An 18,371-nucleotide genomic window follows, 5' to 3' on the forward strand; every position below is an offset into this window, starting at 1 on the left:
AATAAATTACTCCGAGATAGAAAAGCCTATCGCTAATACAAGATAACCTTCAGCAGCGCATTTCTCACTAAATCGGTCATCCCTCACTCCATTCTGACCAGATAGCGCAGCACGACGGCGGCGCGCCCGACCCCACAGCCATCACCAGAGTCGTCAGCAGCCCTCCGAGGGCCCCTCACCCCGGTCCGTCGGCCGTCGGCCGTCGGCCGGCGGCCGGCGGCCGGCGACGGCGCCCGCGCGGCCCACTCACCCTGCACCACCGGCGGCTTGGTCATGTAGAGCAGCCACTTGCCCTGGTCGCCGCCGCTCTGCACCTGGGCCGGCCACTCGATGTGCACGTCCACGTACTCGACGGTGGACGGGCCGGCGTTGTACACCTCGTACTTGTGCATCACGGGGCTGCCGATCTCGTCCAGGTACTGAATGGCCGCCTCGCCGCGCACCTCGCCGCCGTAGAACGACTGCTCCGGCTGGGCCCGCCTGGATTGCGGGCAGGGGCGGCGTCAGGGCTCGTGACGGGGAGCAACCAGGTCGCGAGGAGGCGAGGAATGCCAGGTAACGCCTCAAGGACGGGCATGAAGTGGCTGGATATTGCATCGGTATTTAAGCAACAGGCAGGTTGGATCAGGTGACAGATCAGAGACGGTGTTGGATAACAACAGGGGATTTGAGATCACACAAAGGGCAACGTCAGGTCATATACTTCACGGCGTCCGAATCCCCACCTACGTGCGCAGCACATACACACGTGCCGCACAACACTCCCGCGTACACTTCTCATCATCTGGATAACAAAACCGCCCGTCTCTAAAGCACCCCGGTAGTCCGTGACGCATACAGCCCCAATCATGGCCATGACAGCGATACCGTCTCTCGAGCCGGCGGCCGGGAAGGCAGCACGCCCAACGCGCAGCCAAAGGTCATCTCACGCACCCGGAGACGGAGACCTCGCTGCGCTTGGCGACCCGGGCGCGGATGTCCACCTCGCCCTGCTGGTTGACCTGCTCAGAGGTCGTGTTGGTGCTGAAGCGCAGCTCGATCTGGTCGTCGTCGTCGTCCACTTGGCTGACGTCGAAGCGGAGCACCATGTCGCTCCGGCCCCGCTCCACCGGGTTGCCCAGGTAGCAGACGACCGTCTTGGAGTCGTGCGTGTTGCACACCACGTTGTTGTCCTGTGACGGGAGGTGACGTTAGCAGCGGCCTTAGCAGCGGCGCCGCGGACGACGCCAGAGCCCAGGGTGGGGAGGTGTTACTGTAGGGCACACACGGCTCAGCTGTTGGCGCGGACAACAACGAGGCTTTTGTGACACGTGGGTTCTCGAAAGACCGTTGCGTTGGAGCTGGAATAATTTCAAAAACGTCGATGGAAGAGCAGACCAAAAACAGGCCCCTGGAGACCAGTGGGATGCTTTCCAACCGGTAACACCAGCACAAATTTATTGGGAAATGGATAGGCACAGAGAACACCACAAGCAGAGAGATACAGAAAAGATCGCCGAAGAAGTGGCCTACAAAACTAACGTCTGTAAAAATAGCAATGCATCTATGTAATAGTTGCGACCGACAGGTAGAAATAGTCATGTGCGACAATGAAGGAAATATTTTCATGCCAAGCATTCATAGTGCATTACCAAATGGCTCATACACCTATCGTATTATGATCACCAAAGCACAGCGAATACAAATCAAGAACATCAAATCATCGGAATTCTAACCGAGGCAAAAACCAATCACAAATATCTCAGCCCGCGCGAACTCGTTTCAAAAGCCTACAGCGCCAACCAAGTCATTCCCGTGCCGCCTGGCTCGCGCCTGCTTCAAAACGCCATCGACCAAGTGACGAGAGCGCGCAGGGCACGGCCGCGGCGCGTTGCACTGTGGCGCCCCTTCAAAGCCCACTGATCGCAGCCTCCATGCCCTGGCAACAGTCGGCGCCACCTCCGCATGCCCGACCGCCGGCGCCGGCTGACCTCAGGTCAACGCCGCCGGCGACGCAGCCACGGCCACTTACGAAGTCACAGACCGGCCAATAGCGAATCGTTCTCGGCTCGGACTGGTCCCACTGCTGGCGCGCGCGTGGGTGGAAGCGGGGGTGGACGGAAACGGGACGACGTTAGTGATGTTGGACGTTTTGGTTAGAGCGCGGTATTTGTTACCGAGGCTTGGTGACATGCTACACGGGACGTGCAAGGTTGTGCATGGTTGGTGTACAATGTTTGCGTGTCCACATATCTGGCAATCTTACTCTCCATTGTGTGCCAATGTATGCCCTGTTTTTCGCATTGGCGCACATTACAGCATCTGGACAAGTCACAGGAGAACTCAGCGTTGAAAACTGGACGGGAAAGCTGAATCCACTTTTTAGACAGATGCAGCCTGACATGGCGCTTGCAGCATCAGTACAATTTCCAACAGAATAAATACCAGTAACTTTTCTTAAGGCTGCGCGGCGCACATCATCGTGCAGCCTTTCGTGGAGCACCAGCAACTACGGCGATCTTATCCGCCCAGAAGAAAACGCGTCAGTCAGTGATCGAACCCGGACCTCCCGCACGGACGCCTCGCACGCTCCAAACCCAACCACCTTATCTCTCAAAGATCAGCGCGGGCAAGCGTATGTCCACGATCGCGTTCGCCGAGCCAGCACCGCGCAGGCCTATACTACGCTTGGAATGGACATAACATCCCGCTAACATAACACCACGCCAATCTCGGCCACAGAGACCAGCGAGCGCACGCTTTCGGCAGGCTCATCAACTGACCCGCGGCTCCTTGGCGATGAAGCTGATGTGGGGCGGGTGACCGATGAACATTCGGGCGTCGTAGGCCGGCTCTCCGTGGTTGATGACGGTAGCGTTGACGCGCAGCTCTTGTGAAGGCCCTAGCACCAGCACCGCGAAGCCCTCGTCGTCTGCAGACAGGGTCACAGTCAGCGAGGTAACCCACAGGGGTCGCGGTCAACGAGGGTCACCCACAGGTAAGGCAGGAGCCGCGGTCAGCGCGGTTACGCATAGGTCAGAGAGGGTCCTAGGGTCAGGCAGAGCACCGCAGGCGGCGCGGGCCAACACAGACCTGCGGATGGCACAGCTCATACTAAGGCCGCCGGCGACACGCAAACGGGAGAGACAGACCTACCCCGAGCCGCCCTCTTACCCTTGCGGAGGTCGAACTCAGGCTGTACCAGCAGCTCGCTCTGGCAGATCTCATCGTTTCCGCAGTTCTTGGTGAACTTCGCGAGGAAGACCTTGGAGGCCTCCTGCTGGTTCAGGATGGGGAAGTTGTCGATGTCGGGGAGAGAGGCGCCCGGGTAGGCCTGGCGCGGCTTGCGCTGCTTCAGCGAGTACGTCAGCTTGATCGGGATTGGCGTCTGGATGTCAAGTGTTTGTTTCTGCCAAACAGAGTCAGAGTCAGCCATATCCGGAGTCAGAGTGGGGGAGTCGGGCACGTTGCGACATCCGCCGTTTACTCGGCCAAGTGGCGCTCCTTTTTAAGCTCGCCACGTCGTAATTACCCCTTTAACTCCTTTAGCGCCTTTAGCCATCAGTTCGCATAGAGGTAAAGTAGCTGAGCACTTCTTGTTCCTCAACCAAGGAAATAGCGACTCACATTGACAAACATGACCTCCTCCTGACAGATAAACTGCCGCGTGTTGGTGGCGCTCAGCGGAAGCGTCTTCTCCACGATGTGCTTCCGCTGCGGCAGGCCGTCCAGGAACCGAACCCGCGAGTAGTGCCGACCTGGCTGGAAGGTCTCCGCCTCCAGGCGGTACTCCAAGTCCACCGTTGTCTTCAGCTGCTCCAGCGACTCCATCTTGAAGCAGGCCTGGAACGGCACGCTGCAACCAGCCGTCCGTCAGATGCCGCGTTTGGGCTGGATTTGATACGCAGAGGCTGTGCACGGTCTGATGTTATGTCACGGGGAAGTCTCCAGTAGGGTGGCCAACAGGCAGATTAAAAACCACCGTGCAATTATATAACACCGTACACATGGGTGAACCAAGTCCGCTTTATATTCCTGACCACTTAGTCATAATAGTAGACGAACACCAGAACGGCAGCCCGCAGAGATTGGCAACTCACAGAAAAAATAAACTCAGGAACGCATTCCGATGCGAGTACACAATACCTCAACCACGCGACATCCTTTTGCTGTTGCTATTTGGGCTTAAGGACGCGCCGACATCCGCGGTCATTCTGCGTCCCTTTTTCACCCTTTTTCCCTTTCCCCTAAACCCTTTTCCCTGAGTGGTCCCCACATCGGCGTGCCAACCGTCCGGCCCACCCGCGTCAATGCGCGTCACTCACCATTTCTCCTCGCTGCCGGGCCGCGCGGCGCACCCGGTGGTACTCGGGTCGATGCTCTCCAGCTGGGCCAAGCCCTGCACCTTGGTGACGATGCCGACGATCGGGCGCGCCCTGGGGGAGAGGCCAGAGGTCAGGCGCCGGTCACGGCACCCTCCGGCGGGCATGGCGACGACGATGACAACGTGACCGTGGCGGCCACAGCGCCACGCGGTGCTCACAGCCAGTCGGCAGCGCAATTCCACGCCCAGCAGTCCACGGTCTGTTGAACTCTGGTAGCAGGGTTTGCGCACTGGGAGTCCGTCGCGTTTTCGCCAGCCCCATGTGGCGGCGTTTACTACCAAAGATGCTGAGCTACGAATCAGTGACGTCGGCCGTCAATCACCGGACAAGAAAATTGAGGAGAAATGAAAAACGCGCTACAGCACATCACGACACGTTTCTCAGCACACATCGCCTCCAAACCGGGTCTGTTGCCGACTCGTGACTCCACTAACACCTCCCTGCACAAGTCAGCCGAGGGCTCTGGCCCTCCCGTTTGCCCCGACTGAGGCTTCTCGCGCTTCTCGCGCCCACAGAGCTACCCAAAGCCATCCACGGCCCGCACGGCCCCTCACCTGATCAGGGCCACCGTGTCGTTGCAGAAGGAGCCGACCAGGAGGTCCGGGTAGCCGTTGCCGTCGATGTCGGTACCGCCCCCAAGAGAATAGCCGAAGGTGATGGGCGCCCGCGCGCCGACCACGTTCTCCGAGCGGATGACCTGGGCGGGCTCCGTGCTCAGACCTTCGTGGCCGCCCAGGTAGATGTACACGACCCCGTGACCCTCGAACGGCGCGCCTACCGCCAGGTCCGAGAAGCCGTCCTTGTTCAGGTCGCCCAGGTTCGACAGGGCGAAGCCGAACCGCGACTCGGGCGCCCCTGGCGGAGAATGGAGGAGTCAGGGCGGGTGGCAACCGCCACCCAGCGGAGCTCACGGGCTTAGAACGGCCAGCGGCTGGCGTGCAAAACATGAATAAAAGGAACGCGAGTGCACGGATCGCGACAGTACGACATATCGGAACCGCAGAGGTTCATATTCCGTGCCATTCAAAACCTGCCAAGCTGACATTTTTGCATGTCAGCGTCGTGATTCATTTGCCGATCAGGAAGAGAATGGCGACCCTCGCTATTACACGTTATTTATGTAAAAACCTTCAACTACCACAGCCAGAAACGGCAACAAAAAATGTTCAGCCCTGTGGGCACCTGCTCCAACTGCTCCAACCACCCGGCTTGCACGTACCGGTGATGCGAATCCGTTCCGTTTCCTTGGTGAGTCCGGTGCGGGGCGTTTTGTAGATGTATATGGCGCCGCCGGTCGTGTCGGTGAAGTGGAACGGTGCTCCCACCACCAGGTCGGTCATCCTGGGGCGGTTGGTGCACATCACATACCGCTCTGCCCACCCACGCGGCACCCGCAACACCCCGTGCAGCACCCAGCGAACAGCTCGAGACAAGACGGCACTTGTTTGACGGTCAGTACGGAACGGTAACGGTTTTCGGTAACGGTTTGCCTGCACCAGCCGTCACCCTGCACGGCATTGTCTCCAGCCGGTCACTGTGGCAAGGCTATGGTATCAGTCACGCCCGCAGCCGACGGCGTGTGCTCGACGAATACCAGAGGTGGCGCCAGCCAGATCGTGGCGTGGCAGTCAAACGAGCGTGGTGCTTGTCTATGAAGCTAAGGGTGGTTTCGATGCCACGCTAACGGAAGCAAAATCCGACCTTATCTGACCTGAATCTGACCTTACTTTCCTGAAGCTGGATCCGAATGCGTTTCGCCGTAAACCTGGAGCATCAAGCTTTCTTATGCGCTTCATCAAGGCCCTAAAGCTCCGGCGCATGACCGCCTCTGTAGGACTATCTTTGCGAGGCATTAGATCAGTTAACAGTCCTGATCATTTTGATACGACAGCACTACACGTGGCGTCTGTCTACGCGTTTGTCAACACAAACAGCCAAAGGTTAGCGCACGCAGCGACGCGGCTGAGCCGTCCACAGGGCTGTGTGCTCACCCATCGTTGTTGAAGTCGATCGCGCAGAGCTCGTAGCCGAACTGGGAGGCGAACATCTCGCCGTCCAGAATCAGATCGTATCGTAGAGTCTTCTGTCCAATGCGCTCCTGTAATGGGGAATGGCGTGAGGTCGGACAAGTCACCAGAGAGGCAACCACTGAGTCGTATAGTCTTCTGTCCAATGCGCTCCTGTAATGGGGAATGGCGTGGGCTCGGACAGGTGACCAGAGAGACCACCACTGAGAGGTTAATTCTGATACCTCAGCTAATTCAATCAGGACGAAGATGTGCGTGCGGCTCATTACAAAATGTGGTGTTATGCGCATTAATCCATTTTTCAATATGGACCAAGTTACAAAAGTATTCAAACACGGCTGAGCAGACTGGCAGTATCCAAAGAACCGTCTAGCATGCCACCTTTTTTATGCAACAGCCGCCCTAGGGACACTTATGATTTCTGCTCAGCGGTCCTAAATATCGCTTCGCAGTGATGCTTATCATACCATGAGTATCACTGCAAAGTGATTACAGAGGTCTATCTAGCGAAAGGTCTATCTAGCTTTGCTGAGGACCTCCTCTCTGCACATCTGATAAACTGTCACCCACCCTCGAGAAGAAGACCACCTGTCCCGTTCCTTTGGACCGGGGCGCGCCGCCAACCATGGAGTCACTGTTGCGCCGGGGGAAGAACCTGCCGTACGCCACAGCCATGCCTGAAACCCGCCGGAGACGTGCGTCACACAACGACCCAGCCGTAGTCGGCAGTCACGGCATGGGGGACGTCCCAGAGCGAAGGAGCCGGAGCCGCACACTGTGGCTATGACTCCTTCGAAGATCAAGCAAGAGATCGGCACCGAATCACTGGCCTCCACGGCGACCCGCTGTAACGTGAGCATCCAGCCGTCACACCACTGCTGCTATGCCGATATCAGTCTCGGCCACACCATATGTCAGCATGGCTGGCGCCCGAGAAGCGGTGATCACCACGCGTCCTAAGCTACGGTGGCTCAGCCCGGCTGGCTGACGCCCCATCACAGACGACCGCCGTCAACCTACCCAGGTAGCTGTACTTGTCGACGGGGCTGGTGCGCTCGGTGACGGGCCCGAAGTACTGGACCTTGTCTCGGAGCAGGTACGCGTCGGAAATGTTGACGGCAAACACGGTGCCTCGCCAGGTGTAGGGGCCGGGCAGGCCGATCACGGCGTTGTCGTCGTCCGTCAACAGGCCGGACGTGCCCGCCTGGCAGTAGCCGTACTGCTCGTGTGCCCTGCGGCGCGTTGGCAGGGGTCAGGTCAGCCAGCGGAACGGAGGGTCAGGGCAGGGGTCAGGTCAGCCAGGATGACGTCAGGATGGCAGGTCAGCCCGAGGGCCAGGTGTCAGAGGTCAGAGTCAGGTCAGAGCTGTAGGTTAGGTGTAGAGAGACAACAACAGATAACAAGACGGCGGCAGGTCTGGCGAAAGGATGTTATCTCAGGTGACGGAGCAAGGGATCTGGTAACAAAACGGCAAGACAAGACAAAGGAGAGACATCAGAATCAAAGCAGCAGATGCTAAGACCGGTCAGACAAGGGTCACGGTCATGGAAAGACGGCGACAAGTGAGAACAAGCGAGATCGTGTGACAACAAACATCTCATGCGATGAGCAGAGCTACTACCGGGAGAAACGACCATTACGAACAGTGGTGGGCAAGTTCAAGCCACCGTTACGTTACCAGACGAGTTATGTGCGCGAGGGGGCGGGGAACGAACGGCAGCGGGGGCACAACGAAGCCGGGTATGTCAATGCCCACACCCCGCTTTACCACTTATCCTCACTGAGGGCCAGCCGCCCCCATCCCGTCTGGGGACGGATGACCTGCACCCGTGCCACACTCTGCACCGGCGTCCACGGCGGGGGCGCAGAGCAGAAGGCAGCTCACGCACCACAACGCCGCCGGCACGGACCGAAGCGGGCGGCACATTGTACCGGCCACACATCCTGGTCAGTGACGCTTCTGCAGCACCGTCGGAGTCTCACGGTCATGGCTGCGGTTTGGAATCGCTGGGGCGTGATGGCGATTCACCGCCCGCCCGGAGGAGCCGAGCCGCCATGGCCACTGGCGCCGATCTGACGCCGGTAATAATACGTACATGGCGCAGCGGCGTATAAGTAATTCATGGGCGCCTGCAGGCATTTCGGCGGCACCCCCACCGTGAATAACCAAGGCTTGGCGCTGTCGTGTGTCTGCTTTCCCAAAGTTAGCAGGGATCCATTACGTCTGTGGGAATTTCCGGCCAGGCGTCTGTTCCCACGTGCAGAGACTGCTACCGAGGCACGGCGGACGGCGGCAGTCAGCTGGTGGACCGCTGGTGGGGCGTTGGAGGCGCGGCGTCCACAAGCGCCGCTACGGGCCCTCGATCATAGCGTGCCTCCAGCGACTTCAGGGGCGTGCGTATCGATCCCGCCATTAGAACAGCACTCTGTGCGATATAGATGTAGTTGCTTCGGAGAAGTGCTTGTAATTTACTTCCATTGGGTGAGGCACTTTCTGAAGTATTGGATGCCGAAATCCGTGATTCATAATTGACACACATTGCTGTTTCCGTGAATGTCTGCAACACATTCGTACCATTTACAGGGAAGCCAAACTCGTTAATCGCACTAACATGCCATGCGTCAATGGTTTCCCGGTCCCCAACGTCCAACGTACAGAATACGTAACGACAGGGCCGTCCCCCCGGCCCTCACTGCCAGGAGTAGTCACCCGGGGCACCCCCGAAGCACGCTCCGTCAGCTGTCGCCGGCCAGCCGGCTGACCACCGCGGCGACGCCGGCCGGCCGGCCGGTCGGGGACACCAAGACACGGCACAACACGGCCACTCTGCCGACGCCGGTGTCTGACACGGCGCCGACACCGGCCGTGTCAGGCCCGGGCTCCGACAGCGGCGCCGGTGACGAGGCCGTCCTCCGGCTGTCCGCCGGCCGCTGTCGAACACGGCCGGCCGCGCCCCCTCGAGGAGTCGTGCTGATGACCTACACCAGACCGGTCAAGCTCCCCGAGGAGTCATGCTGATGACCTACAGCTAGCCTACAGCGACGCAAAATGTCAAATATCGTGCAAACCACAAGCACAGCCAGGATGTCTTTGAGGGGTTGGCGCCTTTCACCGTTCACAACCTTTCTCTTGGGAGCCATCTATGGTGGAACACGAAACATACGGGCCTAAGAGCCTCGGAACCCTTCCTTACCTGCGCCTCTGGTCCGGAATTCCGCGAAACTGGACCGAATTCCTGCGAAACCGCTCAAAATCCGTCGAGGGGAATCTGGAAATCTGGAAATCAAAATCTGGAAATCTCTTGAAAAGGGAAAGGGAAACATCGTGCCCACGCTTCACCTCCTTTGCTACATGGTTGCTGAATCGTGGAGCATGCCCCCCCCCCCCGCCCTCCTCCCCCCGGCAGCGCAGGTAACTGGCCAGTCATCCTCATCCGGATGTGCTTCACTTGTAGGCACTTTTGGAGGTAGCTCATGGCTGATCGGTGGACCATGGTTGATCGGTAGATCATGGTTGCGTAGGCCCGTGGTTGATCGGTCTGGTTGGGCGACATGAAGTATTTAGTCATCGCTAAGCCGAAGACTTCACACCTACCCTGTAATTTAGAGGGGTGCCATATGGATAAAGAACACGGAAATGTCCTTCCCCACAAAATGTGTTTCTCTCAGCCCCAAAGAATTAGGCACCGTACGCCATTCAAACGTCACACATGGCCTATTGTGCCGCCTGCCGGGCGTTCTGGCTCCGAGCCTGGCGGTGCGGCGTTACGCTGACGTACAGCCAGCACGAAACCCGACACAGCACCCCGGTGCCACCGAAGCCGTCGGTTTGACAAGCGACCCCGGCATACCTTCCATTCAGCGGGCGATCCATTAACGCAGCCATGACTCGACCTCGCGCCGGGCGCCGCGGGCCGGCGCGGGTCGTCGGCTCGTCTAAACACCGCCGCTGGCAGCGGCGCCGACGCAGCTGGAGGTCTGCCCGACCCGACCGTGCCAAGGCGCCGCCCCGCCCTGGAGCACCGGGCGTGGCCGCCGACTAGCGACGACCTGCCCCGATCCTCGCACTAGACTGGGAGCTCGGAGGACTGCCTCGGTCCCACACCAGACTCTGAGCTCGGAGGAATGTCTCGATCCCACACCGGACTCTGAGCTCGGAGGAGTGTTCCTCTCCTACATCGGACTCTGAGCTCGGAGGACCGCCCCGATCCCCACACCGGACCCTGAGCTCGGCGACCTGCCCCCATCCCTACACCAGACTCTGAGCTCGGCGGACTGCCTCGATCCCACACCAGACTCTGAGCTCTGCGACATGCCCCGATCCCGACACCAGACCCTGAGCTAGGCGGCCTGCCCCCATCCCTACACCAGACCCTGAGCTCGGCGACCTGCCCTGCTCCCCACACCAGACTCTGAGCTCGGTGACCTGCCCCCATCCCCACACCAGACCCTGAGCTCGGCGACCTGCCCTGATCCCCACATCAGCCTCTGAGCTCGGTAGACTGTCCCAATCCTCACACCAGACTAGCTTGGTAGGGTCAAGCTAGTCACCAGGTGTCAGCCACCAGGTCACCAGGTGTCAGACCATCATCTCGAGCCCATCCCCTGGTGTTGCCTCAAAGCTGTACCACGGCACTGCCGCGATCCACTCGTTCCTGTCAGGGCGCCAGGTTCGACTTCACACCCCGCCTCCTTCGTTGGCGTGCACACTGAACCGCCTGGCGTCACCCTGCGCCGCCTCACCTGCTTGTATCAAGGTTGAAGCACGGCGACCACGCCTCGCTGAAGTCCAGGTCCTGCTTCAGCGTGTAGCACAAGCCGTGGCCCCAGTGGTAGTCGTTGGCCTCGCCGCGTTCGACGTAGCGGTGGGCGCACACCTGCAACCGCGGGCCGTCAGACCGACGCCGCGACCGGGGCAGCGCGCGAGGCACGCTCACCACGCAGCGCACGCGTCCGCGGACACACGCCGTCAGCGGACCGGCCGGCCGAGCGGGACGCGGCGGCGCTATTCACCGCCTCCCCCGTCGCGGCGGCGCTCTCCGGCCGCCTTCTCCGTCGCGGGCGCGCGCTCTCCACCGCCTCCTCCGTCGCGGCGGCGCTCTCCACCGCCTCCCCCGTCGCGGCGGCGCTCTCCGCTGCCTTCTCCGCAGCGGCGCACGCTCGGCCGGCCGTCAGGCGGCGCCGCCTCGCTGACGGATCGCGTCGCATTATGCGCGACGCGCGACGCGCTGACCGCCGCGATACCGCCAGAAAGTGGCGCGATTGAGACGCAGCGGCGCGGCCGGCGCCCGGCGGCTGACGGCGGGCGGGACGGACGACCGTGTGTGCGCGTGTTGTCGCAGACGAACGTCCGTGCGGGTGCTTTTCAGGATCAGTGTTGGATATCTGAATGATGTCGACGCACGGCTTAGTTGACGAGAAGGGAGATGTACGTGCAATGCGCTGCATGGTCGTAAAAACGAAACATGTGCCTAGCGGCGATTGCCTTCTGACTTACATTCACATTCCAGTGCATCAAAAAATAAACATAATGGTGATGATGATGATGATGATGATGATGATGATGGTGGTGGTGGCGGTGGTGGTGGTGGTGTTGATGTTCGTCCGATAGACAGAGATACTCACCAAGACCTTGCGGCCAGGACCCTGGCTGCGCACGGTCACGCCCATCCACTGGCCCTCCTTCAGCTCCTTGTTGCTCGGAGGGTAGAGCGTGGGGTCGTCGGCGCCTGCAACCACGCAGCCAGCTGGTCAGCGCTGAAGTGCAGGGCAGGGCAGGGCAGAGCAGAGTTGGGCAGGGCAGGGCAGGGCAGGGCAGGGCAGGGCAGGACAGAGCAGGGGGTCAGTCAGCTCAGTGGTGGGTGACGGCGCAGCCTCGGGCATTGGACCCAGGTATGGGCTGGAGGTGTGACCTCACTGGGCGGGGTCGGACTAGCAGCACCGTCGCTCAGGCGCCCGAACCGAGCCGCCGGGGTGAAGGAGACGGGATGCGCTTACAGAGGTCGGGACACAGGTGCACCTTGCCGTTTTACTGGAGGACGAAGTGGTGTGACTGCCGAGTTTGTCAATTTGTTGTTCTCTATAAATGCCGATTAACAATCAGTTTGTGTCTGTTTGGTGAAAATTGTGGCGCTTTACTAGATCAATATTTATTCGAGGGTATGTAGATAGATCAATATCGATAGGACGTGGAACCTTCCCTATGAGTACGACGTGTGGACCGTCATCTAGCAAAATCAACCGGCACAGCGTACACGACCACAGTCATCGCAAGGCATGGCGATGACCGAAGAGGACCTGCAGCATTACAACATTCCGACTCATTTTTTTGCGTTCCGTACATGTCATGCAAGCTGGCAGTTGAACACCACACGTGGTTAATGTTGAATACCACGCAGTTAACATTTCAAGAAACCAGTCGCACATCACACTCAGCCAAAACATGCGGCTTTGGGGATGGGGTTTGCAGACAGGCTACACATCCCACACTTCACGTATCCTGACCCATGGCTTGGAAAACACCGTCGGTTTGTCGAGGTTAGCACGCATACACAAACTCAAAATCTTCACCGGCAAAGTCACAGCAGCCGGAAAAATAGTTAGTGAACGGTTTGTGATCAAACACAAGCTCAGGGAAACAGTGGAGCACGGGAGGTTGTAACATTAAAAAGTTACGCAACCGCATTTCCAGAAACGCCCCAGACGCGTCCACCCGGTCAGGGCTGCCCTGGACCGTGTGGTGGACACCCTAAGCAGTGTGGCGGATGCTCTAGTCGTGGTAACAAGGCACACATCACGTCTCCACGGTACACGTCTCCGCGTTTCCAGCCCGAGGAGGCGCCAATTTTGTCTCAGTGCAGATGTGCTCCCAGATCCGGCCGCAGGGCCACACACCGCCCGCGGTACTCACGACTCTTTCAGTCAATCAATGGGGGCATCCAATTTCGTTCAGGAGGAGCCAAATAGAGGTCCCCATCCAGCCAAAGGGCCCCTCGTTGTTCAGGTGTATGCGATTGTATTCGGGTGAATTGATGGAGTCGTGATCCTGTTTTCATGCATCGAGGACCCGTTTTTTAAAAGTTCTCATGACGTCTTGCACTGCGAAGCGGTACTGAACCTTCACCTCCAGGGTCCGCGCCACCTCTAGGGGGAGAGGACATGCACCCAAAAACCTCCATCGAGCGCGGCACTGGTCCCCGGGAGCACCAGTCGTCTGCCTCACAGAGGAGGGAGGGGGAGGGGACAAGGTCGACTGGGGGCCCTTGTCGCGTGCTGCACCGGCCCTGCTCGGACGCGTGTTGAGACGGAACAAACGCCGGTGCCTGCCACTTCAGCCGGTCCGACCGGATAGGCTGTCACGTGACGAAGTCAGCCGGCGGCGCGCAGCCGGGGCCGAGTCACGTGACTGCGGGTGATTCGAGGCTCAATTTGCGGACGGTGCCTCCGTACCACGAAGCCGTCAGCTGGACACCGTGACACAGGCCGTGGGGAGGGAGGTGGGGAAATAGGCAGGTCGAAAGAGCTGCACTGCAGCTCGGCTGTTCGCCTCGACCCAATCTCGCACTGCCTTATCTCCCCCCCCCCCCCCTCTATCTCCTCTCAAACATTGCGCGTATTTGCGAGTGATAAGATAGGTCATATTTCGTGTGCAGACAGGGCACCATTTGCCTCTATCTGGGACCGGGCAAACACGGGGGATGGTTATTCGACGGGCTTGTGGTTTGAGGAATACGGCTGGCAAATAGTAAGCCGCATGGAAAACAAGGGTGGCTACCCAGAAAAAACTTTAATGGAACCCACTCAATTAAATCATCTTTCATCTGCAGGTTGGATGAGATGGCGTCCGAGGCGAGGTAAAACCAAGTTCATAATCACACAGGAAGTTAAGTCACAGTTTATCATTTGAATGTCCCACTATCTATCCTGCTAAGTCTTGAAAAATCATTGGCGGCTTTTCCTGACAGCAATCTCCGTCGTGATAAATGTGGCGGACCGTGCACCAATATATCACGGGCGGCGTTCGCACGGTGTGGACAGCCTAGTGACAAAGCACGGAGGAGAGCGGCACTCTCGGAACAAGGAACGATTGCGTACGGCAGGCGGCTCCGTTTAACGGTCACATCTCCAGCCACCGGGAACATGGCACAGACCGAAGCACAGCAACAGAACGTCAGCTATAACGGACCGCTACAAGAAAACGTCGTGAGTGTGAGAGATGGAAATCCGCCACGCGAGCATTACGTTAAACATACAAGTGACGACACAGCTTCCAGCGCACGTGGGAAGCGCCAGTACACTGGCACTGCTGCTCGACGCAGTCCCGTCTCGGCCACAGAGACTGAGACATTATCTACGGGACTGAGCAAACCGACTCAGTTCGAGCAGCAGACTACGACTTCTGGCCATCGGCCACGATAGAAAGTCTTGGGTCAACGACGTATGTGGAGTAAAGGGCCCGACCCAGGGCAGCTGACTGTGTCAACAGTCAGCTGCCCTGAGCCCTGGCCCCAACTGACTGCGTCAGCTGGGGCCAGGCCGCTGTCAGCCAGGAGAGCTGCAGCAGCTCACGACGCCGCCGGCGGCATCAGATTATAGTGCAACTGCACTGCGGGGCCGCGGTCAACTGAGGTCAGACAACAGCGCTAATGCACCAGCCAGACTGGCCACTGATTGCCCCGACGGCTGCAACGGGAGCAGATGGCGGCGAGGGCGAGCTGTGTGATTGGACTACCCGCGACCAGCCCATCACGACAGCGGGGCCAGGGCGCCACCCTGAGCCTCCCGAGTCCACCGCCGGACACAGGCGCTGTGTGGGGTCAGGGCGCCACCCTGAGCCTCCCGAGTCCGGCCGCCGGACGCAGGCGCCGTGTAGGGTCAGGGCGCCACCCTGAGCCTCCCGAGTCCGGCCGCCGGACGCAGGCGCCGTGTAGGGTCAGGGCGCCACCCTGAGCCTCCCGAGTCCGCCGCCGGACGCAGGCGCCGTGTGGGGTCAGGGTGTCGTCCTGAGCCTCCCGAGTCCGCCGCCGGACGCAGGCACCGTGTAGGGTCAGGGCGCCACCCTGAGCCTCCCGAGTCCGGCCGCCGGACGCAGGCGCCGTGTGGGGTCAGGGCGCCACCCTGAGCCTCCCGAGTCCGCCGCCGGACGCAGGCGCCGTGTGGGGTCAGGGCGCCACCCTGAGCCTCCCGAGTCCGGCCGCCGGACGCAGGCGCCGTGCGGAGCCCGGCAGAGACGCTGGACAGCGGCGGGCGATGCAGCGGCCTGAGCGCCGCGACATGAACGGCAGGAGCGGCCGCGCACAGCACGACAGCCGCTGGCGCGAGCACGGCCCGGCCGCACTTGGTATGCGTGCGGGCGCGCTGCCGCTGTTGACACGGCGCGCCGCTGGGCTGCATCAGCGGAGCGGGAGGCTGTAGCGGCGGCCGGTGGCTATGGTCGGCGTCAGGCGCCGTGTTGACCCTTACGGTGGGCAGCGACCCACGCCATACCCACCACCCACCACACGTGCCAGGCACTGTCCCAACTTGAACGACTCGCTAAAGATGTCGTACATTCGGCATTGGCCACGGTTCTACCTACCGCCTGTTCTGAACCGGACCCCCGCTCCTTCTGACCTTACACCACCGTATGCAGGGTATCGTCTCAGCTCGCACATACCGCCATCGCCGGTCACCTGGCACCGTGCCAGACCTGCTGCCAGCCTCACACACCACCGGGCAGTCCCCTCCCCTCCCCTCTTAGGCACAATGTCTCAGTGATCTACCATCTCAGACCTTGTGTGGGTCGCTGCTGACCCCGTAATGTCCCTTCGGAGACTTGTCTGAGCCAGCCCCAAACACCTGGCATTGTCCCAGACCTGCTCCCGGCCCCGTACAGCGGACACTGAGTCATCCCAGATCCAGTGCCAACCCCACACACCGGGCGCTGTCTCACCCACGACCTACTGCTGGCCCCATGTACCGAGCGTTGTCCCACCAGTCTCCCTGCCAGTCGCACACAACTCGGTATTCCCACCTCCGTCCTACCACCAGCCCCCATCCACCCAGTGCCGTCCCAGTTCAGACCCACCGCTGTCTCAGTTCAGACCCACTGCTGTCTCAGTTCAGACCCACTGCTGTCTCAGTTCAGCCCTACTGCTGTCTCAGTTCAGACCAACTGCTGTCTCAGTCCAGACCCACTGCTGTCCCAATCCAGAACCACCACTGTAGCAGTTCAGACCTACTGCTGTCTCAGTTCAGACCCACTGCTGTCCCAGTTCAAACCAACCGCTGCATCAGTTCAGACACAATGCTGAGCCTATGCACCCGACACCGTCCCAACCTAGCCGCACCGCAAATCCACTACACCCAGCGCCGTCCCATTCCCCGTCTTCCGCCAGCCCCAGGGGCCGCACGGCGGTCACTGCCTCACCTCAGGCGCCGCCCGGCTCACCCCATGCACCTGCCGGCGGTGCTTCGCCAGATAAATCGCGGAAGTCAGCAGCCGAGCCGCTGTTGAACCGAGCACCATTAGAACAGAGAACAGGGCCTCTTTGATATCCCGCCGCGGAGTTTTCGCAGGTGTGAGGGGGTGTGACGAATGGTGTACAAGGCGAGTAGCCGCGTTCAAAGCGTGCGACGGCGCCGCGGCGGTGCGGCCGGCCGTGGTAACATCGGCCCGGCGCGGGGAGGGGGAGGGGGGGGGGGGGGGGGTAGAAAGCTGACACGTGACCGCGCGCTTCGGGGATTTTAAAAGGAAGAGCCGTCGACGCCGGGACGTCGTGCGGTTGCAGTTTGAGGTCTTCCTCACTTGACTCATGCGCGTCGCTGGTATTAGTAAATATAACACCTCGAATGCTTCGATGTCAAGTGCATACGGCGTGGTAATTCATAAAGCGACGCTGTGACAGCTGGTGCCATAAAAGAAACATTGGCCCGGAGGCGGTTCCAGGCGTTGCATACTTATAACACGTCCGCCTAAACACATGACTCAGATCCGGGGTCAGTTCAGAGCTCCTTCCCGTGAGCCATCCCAGGCGGAGTCGGCTTCGCCCTTCTGACGTCACTGACAGGCGCACGCACGGATTGGGCTGGAGGGGGGGGGGGGGGGAGCACACTCAGTCACATAGACCGGCAGGTGGCATGTACGAGCGTGACGAACATGTAAGCCACTGGGAGTACGTGAGACCGCGAGACACATCAACTGAACTGGACCGGTGCCGGCACCCAGCCTGCCCGCCATGCCCCCCCCCCTCCCCCAGCCCCACCCGCGCCGAACGCTCGCCCGGCAGATGGGGGTTAGCACAACACCCCGCGGCGGCGGCAGGCATGCACCGCCTGTCAAACCATGCCACCGGCGCCATGTTGCAAGCTGCTGGCGCCCGACGCGCCGCCCTCGCATGCAGCTGCAATGTTGCACGTGTTTAGCGTGCGAGTGGCGGACGGGCGGGTGGGCGACCGCCCACAGTCGCGGTCGGTGTTTGTGAGCCCACAATGAGCCGGGCCCAGCTGCGCGCAAGGCCATATGCATACTGACATCAGCGCACGATTCCGCCGCGGGCCCGCGTCCGAGACGCGTAGGTGGGCCCGGGCGCAGCTTCCAAACGCGACGACAGATGGCTCTGCTACGTGCGCCGGCACGCACAGCAGGACCTCCCGCGCGGTGCCGCCGGTTCCTATTCGTGCATAAAAATTGGAGTGATGGCATCACGTGCACGCTGGTCAGCCGTAATTGAGTGAGCACGTCGTGCAATTACCGTGCATTGTTGCGGCGTGAGTGGTGCACATTAGGCTTGGCGTTCGCGAGCGCATCGTCGATTGGGTCTGTTCACGGCTGAGTTTATGCGTGTCGGCGCGTGACAAGCCATGCCGGGCGCCGCCGGCGCGCCGGCTCCGCGCCGCCGCGGATCGTCGGCCGTCGAGACGAGGCGCCGCATTCCCCGAGGGCATTACCGGCTCGCCGTGTCGACCGGTCTCCGGTCGGCACCGACCGGCGGCGGTCGTC

General features: G+C 60.4%; 1 protein-coding gene across 3 annotated transcripts in view; it reads right to left on the reverse strand.

Annotated features, from left to right (window-relative positions):
• mew (multiple edematous wings) overlaps positions 1 to 18,371 on the reverse strand; it is a 59,130-nt gene that overhangs the window by 5,014 nt on the left and 35,745 nt on the right. For all 3 annotated transcript variants that reach the window (XM_037233166.1, XM_037233167.1, XM_037233165.1), the window contains 13 exons: positions 12,017 to 12,120; positions 11,135 to 11,268; positions 7,412 to 7,623; positions 6,962 to 7,068; positions 6,356 to 6,462; positions 5,584 to 5,705; positions 4,919 to 5,219; positions 4,305 to 4,415; positions 3,607 to 3,835; positions 3,154 to 3,388; positions 2,763 to 2,911; positions 934 to 1,172; positions 251 to 480 (listed from right to left, as the gene is read on the reverse strand). In XM_037233166.1, the coding sequence (XP_037089061.1) occupies positions 251 to 480; positions 934 to 1,172; positions 2,763 to 2,911; positions 3,154 to 3,388; positions 3,607 to 3,835; positions 4,305 to 4,415; positions 4,919 to 5,219; positions 5,584 to 5,705; positions 6,356 to 6,462; positions 6,962 to 7,068; positions 7,412 to 7,623; positions 11,135 to 11,268; positions 12,017 to 12,120 (2,280 nt within the window). The remainder of the gene's footprint in view (positions 1 to 250; positions 481 to 933; positions 1,173 to 2,762; positions 2,912 to 3,153; positions 3,389 to 3,606; positions 3,836 to 4,304; positions 4,416 to 4,918; positions 5,220 to 5,583; positions 5,706 to 6,355; positions 6,463 to 6,961; positions 7,069 to 7,411; positions 7,624 to 11,134; positions 11,269 to 12,016; positions 12,121 to 18,371) is intronic.

This window comes from Pollicipes pollicipes, unplaced genomic scaffold (genome assembly GCF_011947565.3).
Source record: "Pollicipes pollicipes isolate AB1234 unplaced genomic scaffold, Ppol_2.1 Scaffold_7231;HRSCAF=8579_pilon_pilon_pilon, whole genome shotgun sequence".
Taxonomy (NCBI): Eukaryota; Metazoa; Arthropoda; class Thecostraca; order Pollicipedomorpha; family Pollicipedidae; genus Pollicipes; species Pollicipes pollicipes.